The 16,044-nt window shown below is 43.0% G+C and overlaps 1 protein-coding gene and 1 long non-coding RNA gene across 2 annotated transcripts in view; both read left to right on the forward strand.

Annotated features, from left to right (window-relative positions):
• LOC112551953 overlaps positions 1 to 2,200 on the forward strand; it is a 2,846-nt gene extending 646 nt beyond the window's left edge. The window contains exons 2-3 of the long non-coding RNA XR_003096300.1: positions 785 to 862; positions 2,142 to 2,200. This is a non-coding gene — a long non-coding RNA (uncharacterized LOC112551953). The remainder of the gene's footprint in view (positions 1 to 784; positions 863 to 2,141) is intronic.
• Positions 2,201 to 2,262: 62 nt separating this feature from the next.
• LOC102387123 (collagen alpha-2(IX) chain-like) overlaps positions 2,263 to 16,044 on the forward strand; it is a 30,942-nt gene continuing 17,160 nt past the window's right edge. Inside the window, exons 1-8 of the mRNA XM_025215850.1 lie at positions 2,263 to 2,345; positions 3,829 to 3,898; positions 4,745 to 4,798; positions 5,633 to 5,686; positions 5,896 to 5,949; positions 6,900 to 6,971; positions 8,880 to 8,933; positions 13,984 to 14,037. Coding sequence (XP_025071635.1) covers positions 2,263 to 2,345; positions 3,829 to 3,898; positions 4,745 to 4,798; positions 5,633 to 5,686; positions 5,896 to 5,949; positions 6,900 to 6,971; positions 8,880 to 8,933; positions 13,984 to 14,037 — 495 coding nt within the window. The remainder of the gene's footprint in view (positions 2,346 to 3,828; positions 3,899 to 4,744; positions 4,799 to 5,632; positions 5,687 to 5,895; positions 5,950 to 6,899; positions 6,972 to 8,879; positions 8,934 to 13,983; positions 14,038 to 16,044) is intronic.

The raw sequence follows: 16,044 nt of genomic DNA on the forward strand, positions 1-16,044 counted from the left end.
TCTTGATAATATTTAAAGGTTCAGAATCAGGCTTTTGATGGATGCAAACTAGGTTTTCTAATATTTTAATACAGCTCTCTCTTAAGAGGCATTTGCAGCTATTCAGTATTTTTTCTGTAGGGTGCATGAAACCATCTTTTATTACTTAAGCACAAGCACCCTCTAGTGGTCATCGTGGGGATCTGAAATCTAGTTCTAATTTTTGTGAAGCTCTCCGATAAATATTCGTAGTTCTTAGAATTCAGAATAAAAGGTGTGTGCGCACGTAAAATAATCTACAAATGTAATTACTACACAGAGCTTTTGTGCTAGAGGTCACTGTACTTGGTTTAACATTTCTGCACAGCCTGTCTTTCAAACATAAGACAGAACAGCCAGTAAATTTTATGGTTTTATATCCCATGGGAGTTTTATTAGTGAATATTCAGCAAGTGTTTAACTTTCAATTTTTCTTTATAGAAGGAAAGCAATCACATTTTCTTAATCTGGAATTAAAACAGAAAAGTAAGAAGAGACATGATATGCTTTTGTAGTGACAGTATTCTACAATTAGCCAATCCTACTGGTCTCATTGGTCATAGGGAGAGTGGTGAGGTGGGAAGGAAGAGTTGATCAGTGTGGGTGAATTACTTGGTAGAGGGAAACACTGTGTATCTGTACTGCGGAGTGCAGAGTGAGTAAATGGGTGAGTGGGGTTCTGATTCTATAGAGAAGAGGTCAATTAGCCCATATTTATTAAAGCTGTTATATATGGTTTCAAGAAGTTGTTTTATATGTTTGCCAGGTGGACTTGCAGCAACTTGAAATGCATTGTGATGCAGATAAAGCATACTCAGAAGGATGCTGTGAACTTTCTGATACTGTGAGTAGAGCGTATGGTTTCTCTCATGAGCTCCTTCACTTATGATAACTCAATGTTAACTTAACTGACTCTTGCATAGCTCTATATGCTATCCACTGCCAGTAAAATCTATCTTCATTGTCAGGTCTGCAAGTTTTGCAGAGCTGTATGTGGAGAGGAAGGCTTCTGCAAATCACATGACATCTAGGGGAAAAAATGTTTGGTAATTTGGAGCTGGATATTTTCTTTAAGGGGCTGAGAGTGTGGTTCAGTGTGTTTTGCCATTATTGTGGGGTTGCAGTTGAAACTGAAGAGTTTCAGCAGCTGGAAATGGGAAGGGCAGGATGTTAGTAGCTGAGATTGAGACTGGGCCCCTGTAGCTTGATTTAAAAGTATGTATAGGATTTCCAGCAGGGCACTAACTGAATATAGCTGTAGAGCTGGAACCCCAAAAAGCATGTGTAGCCTTTTTGGTTCTTGGCTGTAACCAGCTCTACCATAAGAATTAGAAAATTTCTTTTTCTACAATTTAAGGACGAGGCTTGGAATTCCCCCTGTAGTCCAGTAGGAGATATTATCTTGCAACTTGCTCTTTGCAGCACAAAAATAAGGCTACAGACAGATGTAACATTTAAAATGTTTCAAATAGCTTTGAAATGTTTAAAAAGATGAATGTACAGGTGTGCACATCTGATAAAATGCTCCCAAAGTGGCCAAAGCATGGCAAACATATATCTGGAAGGAGTGGGCACTATTTTGTACCATTTTGTCTCGTGTTTACATTGGGTTGATCCTCCAGACCAGTAGCATGACAGAAGGGGGTGGGGAAGGGAGGTGACCAGGGCACCAGTCCCAGGTGCTGTCCCTGAAGGGGCCACAAAATAGCATCCACCATGCCACCACACCTCCAGCAGTGCAGCTACTGCTGCTGCCCTGTGCATGACTGTTCTAGACAGTCTAGCACCCAGTTGTACTTCTGGTCCAGGCATCCCACAGTACAACACTGCCTTTACTCTGACTCCTGGTGCCCAGGGTGCTGGAAGCACCCTCGGACTCTTTGCTCCCCCTTCTCCCCCTGGTTGATGGAGTGGGGAGAGGAAGTGGAACACAGGAGGGAGCAACCTTCTACCATATGCCCTGACTGGAGAGTAGCATCACTGCATGCTGTTATGGCAGTTTTGAAATGCTAGGGGAGAGGCACAAGACTACACATGTGTCCACAGTTGAAACACTCCATTTTTAAAACATTTTGTGTGTTATGTCTGTATGCTCCCTAGGTAACCTATGTCTTCATTTTTAGTGTGAAAGAAGTTGTAAATGTGCCCATGGAAGATCACAAGATCAAGGAACAACAGGCCCCAAGGTATAATTTAAAACGAAACTTTCTAGTTTTGATAATTTTCCATGGTTTTGTCAAAATCATGCTCAGCCCTTATTTTATGATTTTTAGGGGCAAAAAGGAGACAAAGGAGCACAGGGAGAGTCTGGCAGAACTGGAAATATGGTAATTATCATAGGCTTTACCTCCTAATATTAGACATGACCTTTGTTTGCATAGGTTATCTAAAGAGAAAATCAACCTTAAACATGTGTAGCTCTGGTGAACATGCTGGAGACAAGTGGGTAGCATGGCACTGGCACTAGGGAGAGGCAATGGATGAAGTGTTCCTTCCCTCTCCTGAGGGAAGGATAGGCTCTTGTTGAGGGCTAGATGATCCAGTGACTGATGCTTACTTAGCTAACCATCACTTTAGGGTTTTATCATAAGTAAACTTAATACTGGCATAAAGGCACTTAAAATTCACCCATCTAAGACAGGGGTTGTCAACTGGGGGTATGCATGCCCCTGGGGGTACTTGAGATGGCCCTAGGGGGTATGTGCAGGCGGGCAGGGACAGAGCGCTGTTATGAGGTGCTGGCCACCCGGCCGAACACAGGGTGTGGGGGAAGCTTGCATGCAGTGGCTGGCGCCACCCCCCCTTCCGGCACCCCCTCACCCCCCCCCCCCACTTCCACCCACCCACTCCCCCAGCCTGCAGATTGGTGGCTGGGAATACACTGCTGCGTGTCTGGCCACTGTGGGGTACAATAATGCAAAAGGTTGAAAACCCCTTATCTAAGAGTGTGAAAGCATAATAAGTATCCTTTAAAGTCTAAATATTTTAAAGATAAGCTACTCAAAAGGAGGTTTATCTTGGAAATGCTTTCCCCATGTTGTCTGAATGGTCAGGGGAGGTAAAACACTTTACGTTCATTCCTCCAGCATCCTGGGATGCACAGCTCCCAGCTACTCTACCTCTGCCCACCCTCCAAAACTCTAGTGGTCCCCCTGCCCCTGCCCCTTTTTCCCACTGAGAGCAACTGCTCTGAGACCTGTAACTGAAGAGAGACCATGGAGTCTGCCCTAACTTTATGACAGCACAATAGTCCATAGATTTCTGGTGTTATACAGGAAATCTGGGACAGAGCCCTTAGGCATCTGTGTGATTCTTCACCTTCATATTATGATCGCATGTTACAACAGATACAAATTTCAGCTATTAAAAAAGGGACTTGGACTGCAGAACACTGGATTTGTTGGAGATGCCCCTGGGGATCACAACCCAGGGAGCAGTTAACTTAGGTTCTATGAGAAATGAGATTTAGTATACCTAGGCCAGGTACAGACATTACACTTTTACCAGTATGAATGATTGGAAACCATAACAGAATAGAAGTTTGGTACACATAGACTGGTTTAAAAATGGAAGAACTGGGTCTAAGATTTGTCCTCCCCCCTCTCCCCACCACCAACATCAAAGGGCGAATGTGTGTTCTGTTCACGACTGTTCTAAACTATGTCACTTACAGAAAACTATTAGATCAATTCTGCCTCAGGCTTTTTGAATATCTGTACTTAGCTTTAAAGAGTAGATGTGCATGTAACAGTGCAGAAAAAAATCTTGTTCAATACTATTATGTAAACTGCTATTATGGGCTCAACCCAGGAGAGCTGGCTTTTTAGGTACCAATCTCAAGGAGAAGGCTGATGGTGTGCTCACTTATGTCAACAAAAGGGTGAATCCTGGTGAGATTGTTTTCCATTGTTTTCTTATGCAGCATGAAGATATTCTCACAAGTGTTATCAGGTTCCCTAACTTTGCAGATACCAGTATAAATTCTTCTACTGCTTATCCCAGATTACAGCAATCATAAGATGCTGTTGCAAGATGCCTTAAAGTCTAGGGACAGAAATTACAGGTAAACCAATATAAATGATCAGAAACAGGTACAAATCTGTAACACAACAGAACTTCAGTGCACATAAATCACTTTCAAAATGGCCAAAACTGGTTGAAGATAAACCTGGATGGATGTAGTATCAGACTTAACTGATTTAGGTTAAGTTGGTTTACTGAACTTCTGTCCCAGATTCCCTCCAGATTCTAGTTAACTCAGTCCTCCAGCATCCCAGGAAGCTTTGCATCTCCCCTGCAAACACCCTCTTGGAGGGTGGGCGGGCTAGCTTTGGCCTAAGCTATCTGCTCCATCCACACAGGGAGGCTTGCTTTAGCACCCCCTGGTTCTGGCCTTAGCCACTGCAGGCATGTGGCTGCATTTCTGGAATCAGAAGTGAATGTCTGTTCACTTGCTTATTGGTTCAATCTATGAAGCGTACACTAACCTCTGAAGAGTGAATCAATTTAGACTTGGGCTTTTGACTATCTGTACTTAGCCAAAAAGGCTAAAGACTGAATGGATTCAGAGAGCAGTATCTGTCTAGCTGTGAAAATAAGTTCTTCTAGTGAAGTGGATAAGTGGGGAAAACTTGCACTGACTCTGCTCATGATGGAACTTCAATGACATTCACCAGCACTAAATTCACTTAAAAACTAAGTAATTCAATGTTTTTCTTGTTAATAGGGAATACATGGCCACCTAGGAGATTATGGAAACACTGGAAATCCTGGTCCAAAAGTATGATTATAATTATTTTGTTTTTTACTGTATAATAATATCTGAATTTTGTTTTGTTTGGCTTTATACAGTTACAACCATAAACACTTTTCCCTTTTATTTCAAGGGTCTAGTGGGCACTAAAGGTGAAAAAGCAATGAAAGGATTACTTGATTAACAGATATATACTTATCTTATATTGTGCATATGTCCAATTTTTGAACTTTATAGGAAATATATCAAGCTGTATATTTTTTCTATGCCTTTTGTGTTACATATAAAATAATGAGTATGAGAAATAAACAAAAGCAATGACGGTGCCGTTTCTTTATCTCCACCACATTGTGGGTATTTTGATTAGTGCTTTGTAGCCATGATAATTGATAGCGGCTAGCAAGGCCATTTTTGTAGATCATTTTGGAAAAAGGGTTGCCTTTGAATGTAAGCGATCGCACTGAGAAACCCTTCTGTTCCTATGTTGTGGTTTGAAATATCTGTGAGGAAGACATTCATTGCCAAATACTTCATCTGTATATGTGAAATCATGAAGATAAATCCACTATCAGAAATAATTTATGGCCAGGTCTTCAGCTGCTGTACATTGGCATAAGTCTATTAAAGTCAACAGAGTTGCAATGATTTACTTCGGCACAAGGTTCTAACGTATATAATTTGCTTTTGGTTTGAGGTAATACAATCTATTGGAAAATGGTAAGCAACATGTGTTGTTTCAAGTGCAAAGAGTCATTAAACTGAGTGTTCATCATGTACATTAACATAGGTGGTCTGATGGATGTTGCAATTAAAAGATGTGAAAATTTATTTTCCTTGTGATAAATCACTTTTCTTTTAAAGGGTGATACAGGTCCTCCAGGTCTCAAAGGATTACCAGGAGTAAAAGGTTTTAAAGTGAGTACCCTTCCAAATGTTTGAAAACTTCATGGCAATGCATCCATCTGGAATATCTTTTAGTGTAATGAGCAGTATAACAACTTGTGTTGGAATATCATAGAAATATATATGACATCATGGCAGTGTCTGCAGTTGTCATCATAGCTGCAAGTTTGAAATGACTGAGAAGCAGCTATTACTACTAAATACTTACTTTTTTGTCTTAGGGGGTATCTGGATCACCTGGAAACAGAGGAGGACTTGGAGCAAAAGGATATAAGGTATTTACTGTGTTTTTTTAGCTTAGCTGAACTCTTCAAAAAGTTAAGCTTGTAATGTTTTCTGTCTATGCACTGGCTCTTACCTTGGCTATGATCTGAACACTAAAAGAAATAAGTCAAAACCTTGTCAGCAACTAGGCCAAGAGAACTTCATGAAAATCCCAGAGTGCTGGAGGAAGTGGTATTGGTGATTAGGATGGCATTCTTGTCTCTGAGTTACTCCTTAACCTCTCTGTATAGGTTCCACCTTTTTGATGATTTTTGGAAGGGTGTATCTGACTCTTTCTGACTTTTAGCGTGTTTTTATAAGATCCCATGGTGCTCTAGCCAAATTCTAACTTGAGCACGCACTATAGCCCACCTATATTCCATATTTTTATTTCTTTGCTTAACAGTTACCATATTTTCTTGCATATAATGTGCCCCAGAATAAGATACACACCTTTTTTTGAAAGGCAGAATGAAGGAAATCTTTTCTTGTAAGTAATTTAGTTACAGCAGCTAGGAACATGAGACTGCTCATTGTTCTGCTCACTGTGAATCACATGCAGTTTTTACTTTTGTTTGTCACTGGTAAGTGGCTGAAACTGCTTTTGCCGTATTTCTTACATGTAATATGCACTCCAGTTTCCAACACCTGTGTTTTGGTGAAAAGACATGCAATTTATGTGGGAAAATATGGTACTATGTTGTCACTGGTCCAGAATCATTGTTATGTTCCATCTTAGAAGTGGCTGTATTTCATAGGCAACTGAATGATCATTGTATGGAGAATAATACATGAAGTGCTATTACTAGATGGTTCTTGAATAAATAACCTGTAAAATTCATTGAACTAATTTGTTACTCATGACATTTTATGTAGGTTTCGGTGGGATACTAAACACAGTAAAGACTTTGTTTCACATTTGTGTCCATCACTGAATTAGTCGTCTTTTTTAACACTTCAGGGAGAACAAGGAGAACCAGGCATTGTAGGAATCATGGGATTCCAAGGAGTGAAGGTAAAAATGTGCACAAAGGTAAATAAAATGTGGTAAAAATGACCTTGCCGTACCCAAATTGATCATGTAGTGTGAAGACAGGGAGAAGGTAGGGCAAGATGGCACTTCAGAGACTAGCTGGTTCAAAGGGGCATGAGCTTTTATACGCTTCCTCAGATGCACCCTGGCCTTCCTTCTGCCTGTAGTATGTGCCTGTAGAAGGTACCTGTAGATGTGCAGGGATGCTGCTCCGTCACACTGTAATTACAACATGTCAGAACAGACTTGATTAATTGAGCCTGCTGCAGTGTGCTAATTCTCATGTTCCAGCAGCTTCCGTGTCTTGTATACCCAGTGTCCCAGTGCTACAAAATGGCAGTTAAAGCATCCCACCACCATTTTGAAGCATGGGATGCTGAATACACAAAATGCTGCAGGTGCTTTCACAAGAGTGGCTCTCAGAGCTGCTCTAATTAAAACCCCCTCCCCCCCAGCCTCTGGAGCACGTGTAAAGATGCATTGAATGTTTATAAGGACATCTATATAACATATTCCTATGCACAAGCAGCAACCATCTATTGACACCCTAAAATAACTTTAATTTATGATAAAGTTTACCAATAAAAATAAGTTTTAACAAAATCTCGGGTAAAAGAGTATCTCTTGTGCAATGGGTTGCAAAAATGCTGGTGGAAAAATGATCCTTGCATACATGTAGGAGGTGCTCCAAAAATGTAAAGGTGCAGTTCATAGAAAACAAATGCATAGTTTTGGACCTTCGCATACCAAAAGGCAATAGGCTTGCATGCTGAGTGTATGGCCACATATATCTGTTATGTTTCTAGTGGGGAAAATCACCACTCTCCCAGTAGAAACTAAAAGTGTACAAGTATTCATTCAGTTTCTCCCAAAGGACCCATACCCTTCTGGGATAAAGATGATACCTAGAATTCTCCTGTGTTAGAGTTTCTCTTGTAAAAATGAACACCTGTACACTTCTCCTCCATGATCCACAGGAGCTGAATAGCATGTTCCCCTGTGCTTTTCCCCAGACCAGGAACTCTACTCTGGGGTGGGGGGTGGGCAATTCCTCATAGCTTGACTCCTGTGGAGGATTTGGGTTGCTGGTACTCCCTGAGCCTTCCATTAAATTGGGGGCACCCACTGCCCTACTACTCCACTCTTCCCATCCACTGTGGCTAGGTACAGACATTTAAAAAGTCCAAGGTGGAATCAATCAAAGTTACGTGGTTTCCTGTAAGTGGCATAGTTTAGATCAGTAGTGAAGTGAACACATGTTCGGCCTTTGGTGGGGGAGGGGAGGCCCCCCAAACCTTAGACCAAGTTCCGCCATTTTTAAACCAGTCTGTGTGTGCCAAACTTCTGTTCTGTTACAGGTGGACCGGTTTTGTGTGCTGACCTGTTCTGTTCTGGGTATAGACTGGTTTCCAATCACTTATACCAGTAAAAGTGTAATGTCTGTACCTGACCTGTAGGACTGCTGACACTGGCTTCGAACATGCTGCACAGGGGGAAACCCATTGGCCCCTTCCCCCATGTGGCATTTGAAAAGCAATACTTCCAAAAGGACACCTCAATCTGGGGAATGGGTGAGGGGTATTGCCTTTCTCTCCCAGTTCTGTCTATGGGGGGAGTGGCGCAGTGTGGAAGGACTCTCTGCCTGTTGCCCCGACCGAGGTGTCCAGAGTCTTGGGGAACATGGGGAGATTTTCTCTGTTACTCCACTTTTGCCAGAAACAAAAGTAGAGCAGGCACTGCTTCCCATGCCTTCCCCAGACTGGGATAACACTGATATCAGGAAAGCACAGAGACGGGGGAGAGGGGGCAGCTTCAGGCTGAAACTTTCTGAAAAAAATGTATAGCTATAAATGAACTCCTGATCATAGCCTGTAACTATGTGCACAACTTCTGTTGTTGTACTTCTAGGGTGATAAAGGCTTGTCTGGAGCTGATGGTTTACCAGGCCAGCAAGGACCTAGGGTAAGTTTAACTAAAGCACAAGCTTTTACTTAAGTGTAGTAGTCATTTTTAACTGTAAAGTTAATTACTGGGTCAACGTATCAAAGGATTACTGGATCCTCTGTAATTTTGTCTTTCTAAAGATGTTACTGAGCCAGAAGCTAGTGCAATGTGTAAAATTACTGAGGGTAGGAGCTCAGACTAGGTGAGCATAATGATAATTTTTGGCTTTAAAATCTATGGATCTTTTTTATTTTCATAATGGTCAAACCATGCTAGGTATAGAATCATAATATTAAATGCTGGTGAGGCATTTTTATTTTTATTACTACTTTTAAAAAAATTCCATTTAATCACTTTCATTAGTTCTAGAGCATTATTCTTTTAAATTAGTGAAATATATTTTATGGATCTTTGTCTACCCTAGGACATCCTGGCTGACTTCCTTCTTATGGATGCTCAGCTGGCAAACTTTGGATTGTAAAGACTTTTAATATTACCGAGTCTGAGCAGTGTGGAGACAGTTTGTGTGCCTAGAATTCCAGGCACTCTCTCAGAATGCAAACTTCAAGACTGAGACCCCTTATCAGGATGTGGAACCCCCTGTCTAGCCTCCTTGTACCCTAAGATCAGAGCTGACCCCACATTTTTACCTGCGACTTATACAAGTCCCATCCAGAACTCTGTCTTCCTAGGCACTGTGGATTATTGTTTCTCTACTCAGCCGCAATGTGACAGCTACAGAAAATTACAAATAAACTGGGAAAGGCTCATCTAACTATATCCGTTGCTCATAGACACATCACAAGACATACACAGATCTATAGAAAAATAAAATGTACCTGCAGACCAACTGGACCCTATTTTATTTTTCCCATATACCTTCTGAGACTCCTTTGGGCTTCACTTAGTATCTTCCAGTGTGTATAGGTTCTTCTGTGGATCCTTTTGCCCTATAGATTTCAGAGACATTAGGGGCTGGATGGGACCTCATGAGATCATCAGGTCCAGCACCCCCATCATAGGTCAGAAGTCAAGTGGGATCATGTGACTCCAGCAAGAAATAAATCCACCTGTTTTTTGAAGGAGTCCAGAGTAGGTGCCTGCACCACCTCTGTGGAGAGTTTGTTCCAGACTCTGGACACATGTACCGTAAAGAACTTTTTTCTTATATCCAGTCTAAATTGGCCTTCCTGGAGTTTATGGCTGTTAAACCTTGTTATCCTTTGGAGAGCTCTGGTGAACAGGTGTTCTCCCAGGTCCTGATGTATCCTTCTTATGAAGTTGTAGGATGCCACCAAGTCTCCCCTGACCCTTCTCTTCTCCAGACTGAAGAGTCCCAAGTCCATCAGCCTCTCCTTATATGGCCTGCCCTCCAGGCATTGGATCATATGAGTGGCTCTCCTCTGGACTCTCTCAAGCTTCTCCACATCCTTCCTGAAGTGGGGGGGCTGAATACTGGATGCAGTACTTCAGCTGCAGTCCTACCAGAGCCAAATAAAGTGGGAGGATGACTTCCCTCATTGTGCTTGAGATGCATTGGTGGATGCAAACCAGAGTTTGGTTAGCTTTGCCCGCCACCGCATCACATTGGTGGCTCATATACATTTTGTGGTCAGTCAAGACCCCAAGTCCCTTTTGGTCATGGTGCTAGCGAGTGTAGCACTCCTGAGCCTATAAGTATGCTGAGGGTTCTTCCTACTGAGGTGCAGCACCTTGCACTTCTTTGCATTGAAGGCCATCCGGTTTTGGTCGGCCCACCTTGAGAGTGTGTCCAAGTTGGCCTGTATTCCCAGCCTGTCCTGCGGCATGATGGCCCTCACCTATAATTTGGTATTGTCTGCGAACTTGGCCAGTTCACATCTGACTCCCGAATCTAGATCATTGATGAAAATGTTAGAGTAGTGGCCTGAGTACCAAGTCCTGAGGGACTCCACTGGTCACCCTGTGCCATGTTGATTTGTTTCCTTCAACTAGTACTCTTTGGGTCTGACCCTGTAGCCAGTTGCCTAGCCATCAGAGTGTATAATGATCGAGGCCACAGTTCCCCAGCTAACCCATGAGGACATCATGGGGAACTAGGTCAAAGGCCTTCTTGAAGTCCAGATAATAACATCCACATCATCTCCCTTCTCCAGGGCACATGTTACCTGGTCATAGAAGGAGATGAGGTTGGTCAGGCAAGACGTGCCAGTCACAAAGCCATGTTGGCTGGCATTCAGAAGCTCGCCTTCTGTTAGTCTGGCATTGATGGATCCCTTGACAATTTTCTTCAGGATTTTTCCAGGGACAGAAAAATAGACTGATTGGTCTATAGTTCCCCGGGTCATCCCTCCTCCCTTTCTTGTAGATAGGGACGATGTTGGCTCTTTTCCAGTCATCCAGGACCTCGCCTGAGTAACACAATTTTTCAAATATCCCTGCCAAGCAGGATGCAATGATGTCTGCCAGCTCTTTCAAGACTCTCAGGTGCATTCCATCTGGGCCCATGTACTTGTGAATGTCCAGTTTCTCAAGGTGTTCCCTCACCTGATCCACATTGATTTTGGGCCTGTCACACATTCCCAAATTGGTTTGTGTGACACCTGGCAGTGTGATCCTTGTGGGAGGGTAAAAAACTGATGCAAAAAAATCATTTAGGAGATCGGCTTTTTCTTGGGCATCTGATGTAAATTGCCCCATTAGATATGTCACTGGCCCAATCCTGTCCTTGTTCTTTTTCCTACTTCCCACATATCTAAAGTAGGAGTTTTTGTTGTCCTTGATCCCCGTAGCTAGTCTAAGCTCAGTTTGTGCCCTGGCTTTTCTGGACTGCTCTCTGTAGGTGTGGGTGAGTGCAGAGTAATCCTCTTTGGTAATGCTTCTTGTTTTCCAGCTGATGTAGGCTACTCTTTTGAGCTTAATGAGGTCCAACGGTTCATTACTCAGCCATAGGGGCTTCCTTGCTGATTGACTGCATTTCTTGTGAAAAGGGAGGGCTTTGCCCTGTGCTTCAAGTATTATGTTTTTGAACGATGACCATTCCTCATGTACTTCCTTTTCTGGGGGGGTATGGCCTGTGATTGCCTGACTGACCAGTTCTCTCAGTTTGCAGAAGTTGGCCTTCCCAAAGTTAAGGACTTTTGTTTTACTGAGGTGTTTGCCTACTCTTTGGTGAACTAAGAAGGTGACCAACTCATGGCCGCTGTCACCAAGCTTCCCCTCTATCCACAAATCGCTCACCAGGTCCTCCCATTTGCCCAGGACCAGATCCAGCAATGCCTCTCCCCTAGTCAGTCCATACACCTCCTGGGCTAGGTAGAGGTCATTGATGCACATGAGAAAGCTACGTGACCTGTCAGATTTGGCTGTGCGCTCATCCCAGGAGATGTCAGGGAAGTTGAAGTCCCCCATGACGATCAAGCATCAGGAGCATGTGGTTTCAACCAGTTCCCTAATGAATTCCCGATCTAGGTCTTCTTCTTGTTGGGGGGAGTTTAGAGTAGACTCCTACAAGTAAGTCACCCTCCCTATGTTTTCTTCATATCTTGACCCACAGGGTCTCAAGACTCCCTTCCTCGTTTGGAAACTCAATCTGCAGGGAGGTGAGCTGATCTTTGACATAGAGCGCAACACCCCCACCCCTCTTCCCCACACTGTCTTTCCTATGCAAGGTATAACCCTCTACTGCCAATGACCAAACATAGGTGGAGTTCCACCATGTCTCCATAATTCCTACAAGGTCATAGTCATTATCACATAGGAGAAGGGCCAGTTCCTCATGCTTGTTTCCCAAGCTCCTGGCATTTGTGTACAGGCAGTTAAGTCTGCCTTGTGAACCCCAATGCTTCCCTGAGGGGTTAAGAGGGACCTTTCCTTGGGATGTCGCAAAGCAGGATCCCATAGGCTGCCCAAGTTATTGGTAGTGCGGCTGACACGACCTGGGCTATAACTGGTAGTAGACTGCCTGTCCCCCAGCAGTCTTAGATTGACTTCAGACTGGACTATGTTTGATGCAGAGAGACTTTTTTCTAATAGAAGGAATACTTTTGTCTCTTTTTGTCCCTTGTATTATTTAGTTCAGTGTCTGTGATCAGGCTGCCTGCACACATTTTCTGCCATGTAGAGAAATAATTCTCTAAGTCAAAGAAAACTTTGTGCCCATGTGGCAGACCTCAAGTTAGTACAGCAGTTCCCAACCCTGGGTCATGACCCAAATGAGAGTTGCAGGGGCAATGCTGGTGGCACTCCACACAAAAGATGAGCCATGCTGTGTGATGGGAGTGCCCTCGCCCCCATCCCCGCATCTAGGCTGCCATCACCGCTGCTGCCACACTCCGCTCCCAGAAGTGGGTCACAAAAAAAGGTTGGGAACCACTGAGTTAGTAAGTCATAAAAACAGAGGTACATATGATCATAAAAAATACAGTTACATCCTGGCCACGTCTACATGAGCAAGAGACCGTGCAGTTGTTATTGTGCGGTCATTTAGTACTTGCTTATGCAAGTGTGGAAGGACTCATTTACGCAAGCACTAAATGATTGCACAGTAATAATGTCTCATGTAGATGTGCCCCCTGTGTCCTAACCAACCCTGGTATCCCAGGTACTGGTAGCAGTTTAATTATGGCAGCATTTGGCTTTGTTGGCAAATATTTAGAATCTCTGTTGCTGTGTTAGAATGCTATTAGTACCTGTGCTAACTAGTTTAAAGATAGCTTGAGTATATCAATATGCTACTCATTTGTATTTGTAACATAGACATACCTGTATACATCTGATCCTGAAGGGATCCGTTACCTTCAGATACAATAACATTTCCGAAACTATTCTCAGCTGTGGCATACAAGTCGCTGAGGAGTAACACATGTTGTTCTTTACAATAACAATGCAAATGTCCCAAATTTATGGTGAATAACTCATTGTTTCACCATTTCCAGCTTAGTTTCAAGATGGAATCCATGTAGTCATATGTCTTTCTTGTATGTGGCAATCCTGTATATCTTACAGTAGTATTGATAACAATTTATAGAACAAAGTAGTTGTGAAGATTGTACATCTTTTTTCTGTATCTATGTTTGTTTAATTTCAGGGCCCAGTTGGTGATCAAGGGGATTATGGTCTACTAGGTCCGAAAGGAGCTCTAGTAAGCTTTGTTTCTGCCTTACAAGTACTAACTTCTCTACTACATATGAAACTAGAATGGCACAGAGAAAGAGCATATGGTTTAGATGACTAGTAATGAGAAACTGGAGCCTTTCCCCCTCTTGTCACAGATTCCCAGGCTGTTAGTGTTTGGCACGCACAAGTCATTTCCAACGTATGCTAATTCACTGGTTTCTCTAAAATGAGATGGTCTCAACTCAGAATTTGAATAATAAATTTATGGTGTCCCTCTGCAATCACACTGATTTATTTTGGCATAAAAATTTACAAACACTCCTGCTGAGGAGAGCTTACTTACCTTTATCCCAATAGTACAGCTGTTAGAACACTTGCTCAGAGAGCAGATAACCTAGGATCTAGGCCTCTTCACCCAAAGGCGAGCTCTAACAAAGTGCTCTAACTACCTATTTTTGTGTACATCTTACAGTAAGCTGTCATTGGTTAGCATATTTTAAAAGGTTGTGTTTAAAACTACATTTTGTTGGGACCCTGGTCTTGTCAGTGGGTTAGGAGAGTATTTACAAGATTGAGCCCTTCAGGAAACTTAGGGAGAGAAATGCCTAATTTCTAGACCTTGACTTCAGGTAGGTATGAGCTAGGGACTGAGCACCTGACATGCCCAAACTGAAGCACTTCTATGTGTTTGTCAGGGTAGAAACTTCAGGTAACAAGTACACTCAAAAAGGTTGCAAACTGCAGGTGGAGTTTAGGTGTCTCCAGGGCTAGGCAGCAGCTGAATAAAGGGTTTCAGGTCTACTGCTTTGAAGTGAAGCATCTAAATTTAGTCTAAATCTCACTTTAGATGCCTGATTCCAAATTTGGCCTTTAGGATAAAATAGCTATGCCACCAGAACGTCACTGTTTTCTGATGCTAGATTCTCTCTGAATATACTCTCTGAGTTATATTGACCACAGTTAACCTGCACTATTCATTTAATTAAAAGTGATTCATTAGTTGTTTATCTAGGGTTTTACTGGACCTCCTGGAAGGAAAGGTACACTTGGTCAAAAGGTAATGCAGGAATAAGTATCATTTTTCTCTTTTGTAAAATTGCACAGTAGGTTTTAATTTTGCATGTTTACTTAGTCTGCTTTTGTTCATTAACAGGGAATAAGTGGAGACCTTGGACTGCCTGGGAGAGAGGGGGATCCTGGTATAGAGGTATATGGGCTGTGGAATTGTGAAGCAATCAGTATTTTGCTTTTGTGTTCTTGAAAATTAACTCTTTATTTTTAATTACTGTAATTACTTTAGGCCTATCAAGGATTTCAAGGGCCAGAAGGTAGAAAAGGTATTTCAGGATTAAAGGTAAAGATTTTAGATGTTAATGTGTACCTACAAGATATGATTTTTAGTGTTCTTACTTTTCAGTGCAGATTAAAATAATTTGTTTTCTGCATGTCTAGGGGGAGAAAGGATTTCTAGGAGAGGCAGGTCCTGAAGGGCTTAGGGGAACAACAGAAAGTATCATTCTATTCATGAAGGCTTTCAGCATGGCTTTCTGGGAACAAGAAGGCCTGAGACTAACCTGTTATATAGACAGGTTGGTGACCAATAGGCCTGTGGGAAGTGGCAAGTATTCGCTTTGGATTCAGCTGATTTGGAAGGACAGTGATTCAATTTGGACATTGGAGGGGAGAGGAAAGGGGCATCGGGGAGGGAGGCTTGGGGCTGGGACAAGCTGCCCAGCCGGGGTGTGGGGCACGAGACTCGGGGAAGGGGTGAAGGGGGTGTGAGATGTGGGTGTGGCAGCGCTGGGAGCAGGGGCTCTGTCCTGCTGCTGCTTGCTCAGCCAGGGCGGCGGGGTGCAGGGTGTGGGATGCGGGCGCTGCCACTGCTTGCCTAGCCAGTGTGGGAGTGGGGTGGAATGCGGGCACGGCACTGCTGGGACCAGAGGTTAAGCCCTGCTACCTCTTGCCTCCTTCCATGCAAAGTGAGCCGCACCTGCATTGCACCCCATCCCTGCCCTGGCTGGGCAAATAGCAG

This window comes from Alligator sinensis, unplaced genomic scaffold, assembly GCF_000455745.1.
Source record: "Alligator sinensis unplaced genomic scaffold, ASM45574v1 scaffold482_2, whole genome shotgun sequence".
Classification (NCBI taxonomy): Eukaryota; Metazoa; Chordata; order Crocodylia; family Alligatoridae; genus Alligator; species Alligator sinensis.